Source organism: Echinococcus granulosus (assembly GCF_000524195.1).
Source record: "Echinococcus granulosus chromosome Unknown EG_S00212, whole genome shotgun sequence".
Lineage (NCBI taxonomy): Eukaryota > Metazoa > Platyhelminthes > Cestoda > Cyclophyllidea > Taeniidae > Echinococcus > Echinococcus granulosus.
In genome coordinates this window covers 69,076-71,024 of record NW_020170592.1, presented here as the reverse complement: position 1 = coordinate 71,024, position 1,949 = coordinate 69,076, and the positions used below count along the sequence as shown (strand labels likewise).

At 53.2% G+C, this 1,949-nt stretch overlaps 1 protein-coding gene across 1 annotated transcript in view; it reads left to right on the top strand. All coding sequences in view use genetic code 11, as the record gives it.

Annotated features, from left to right (window-relative positions):
* The window catches only part of EGR_10362 (hypothetical protein), a gene marked incomplete at both ends in the record, with an annotated part of 1,759 nt that extends 793 nt beyond the window's left edge, over window positions 1-966 (top strand). The window contains one exon of the mRNA XM_024499611.1: window positions 659-966. Within this exon, the coding sequence (XP_024345981.1) occupies window positions 659-966 (308 nt within the window). The remainder of the gene's footprint in view (window positions 1-658) is intronic.
* Window positions 967-1,949: the final 983 nt, after the last annotated feature.

The window sequence follows — 1,949 nt, the reverse complement described above, 5'->3', positions numbered from 1 at the left end:
GGAGCAAAGCAGAGCAGAGTAGAGCACAGTGGGGCAGAGCAGAGGAGGAAGAGCAGTGCCGTGTACAGATTGGTGTGGCAGCGTCGGTGCTGGTATCAGCACCGTGCCCGACATGGACAGTGAAACGGAGCAGTGGAAGTGGTGAGTGCGCATTGTGGGCTGGCTGTCTTCACCGTGGCTGCAAATTGAGGCTGGCTGTTGCTGAGGCAACTGCTGTTGTTGGTGTTGTTGTTGAGTTGCCAAGGTGAAAAGCAATTGAAGGGTGACGCGTCTGGCAGAAAGTGAGGACAGTGGCGGGAGGGTGAGGGTGTGTCTGATGTCTGCTTGAGCATTCTCGCAGCCTACGTCTGGGAGAGGTCACTTCTGCCGGTGCTCCGCCTAGGCATGTCCCTCGCACTCACCCTGGGAATCAACCCCGAATGCGTTCTACGGATAATGACTGAGTGACTGTTGTGCCACAGTGGCATCAAGGTGCGCCTTCTTTCTGGTGGTAGGGTCATTCAACTGCAGCTGCAATTGCAAGTGTACAGTGGTGGATTTGTTGGGCCACCAAAATAACCCTCACTTGATGGGCCAAATGATGGCGCTGGAAGAAGTGAGAGGGCCCACATTGGGCCAATACATCAGTCTGCACTGAAGAGCAAGTCGATATGTCTAGACGGAGACGACGTCTGTGATCGCAGCATCAACCACGAATACGACTTCGACGACAATGAAGAAGATGCAGTGGAGGCTGTGGTGGAGGAGGAGGAGGAGGAGGAGGAGGAGGAGGAGGAGGAGGAGGAAGAGGAGCAGGAGGAGGATGGTGTTGACGACTCACCATTTGGTGAAGTGAAAGTCGAGGTGCGGGTGTGGCATGTCCCCGCCTCGCACAGCCCACTGCAGTCTAGTCTACTCCCGTCCAGTCCAATCGCCTTCCAGTCAATGACACACCAACGCAGGCCAACACAGTCTAGTTTGGTGTAGCCTAGTCTGATCACAATGACCTCGTCACAATTCAGTTGGTAATTCACTTGTCAGTGGGTTGTCGTGGGTCTCCACGGACTCTTCCACAAATGCCATCGTTGTCTTGCTACAGAGGCGATAGGGCGGACGACAGCAGAGGGAGGAAAGTCGTCAGACGGGTAAGGAAAGAGGTGGTGTGCGTGGAGAAATCTTGTCTGCTTCAGGCGCGTGAAGGTGCAGCAGCGCCAAGTACTTCGTGCTTCGTGCATTTCACTTTGGTGCCTCCAACGTGGAATATGTGAATTTGAAGGTCCTTCTATGATGCAAACGCGACCCTGCCTGTCTGTTTTCGTGGCGAATGATAGTGTGATTTGATTGGGGAGGGCTGGTAGGCGCAGGTAGAGGTGGGTAGTCGTACAAGAAAGTTGGGGCTAAATGCGTCTTCTTTGTTATATTTGAGAAAGAACAAAAAGGAGGCAAAAGTAGGTCGAAGTGAGTGCTGCGAGAAAATGTTGGTAATGAGGGTAGTGAGGTCAGTTGAGTCGAATTTTGACTCATTGAATGACCTGGAGAATTGTGGAGGGTCATAAACCACTAGTATGTGGTCATCACCTCAGCTCAGCTCACCTCACGTCACCTCACCTCAGTTGAGCCCACTGCACCCCTCTCTACCCCAACCCAACCCCACGCCACCTCACTCTTCGAGGCGATCTGGACGGTGGATTGGATTGGATTGGATTGGATTGGCGTGGCGTGGAGTGGAGTGGGGTGGAGTGGAGACACACCTTCTGGAGGCAGTTGAGAGGCTGACTTGTGCTGAGTTGTGGTGTGGCCAATCCTCGAGGTGGGGAAAACAAAGGGTGACTTGTGATGGTGGCCCGTGGGAGCGAAACACGATCCGAGTTTGTGAGAGTGCTGGACGTTGTTTGCTCTGTGGGCACTTCATTGTTGTCGCATGTTCTCAACCCACTCAATCAATTATGAATGACACACCTTGACATTTT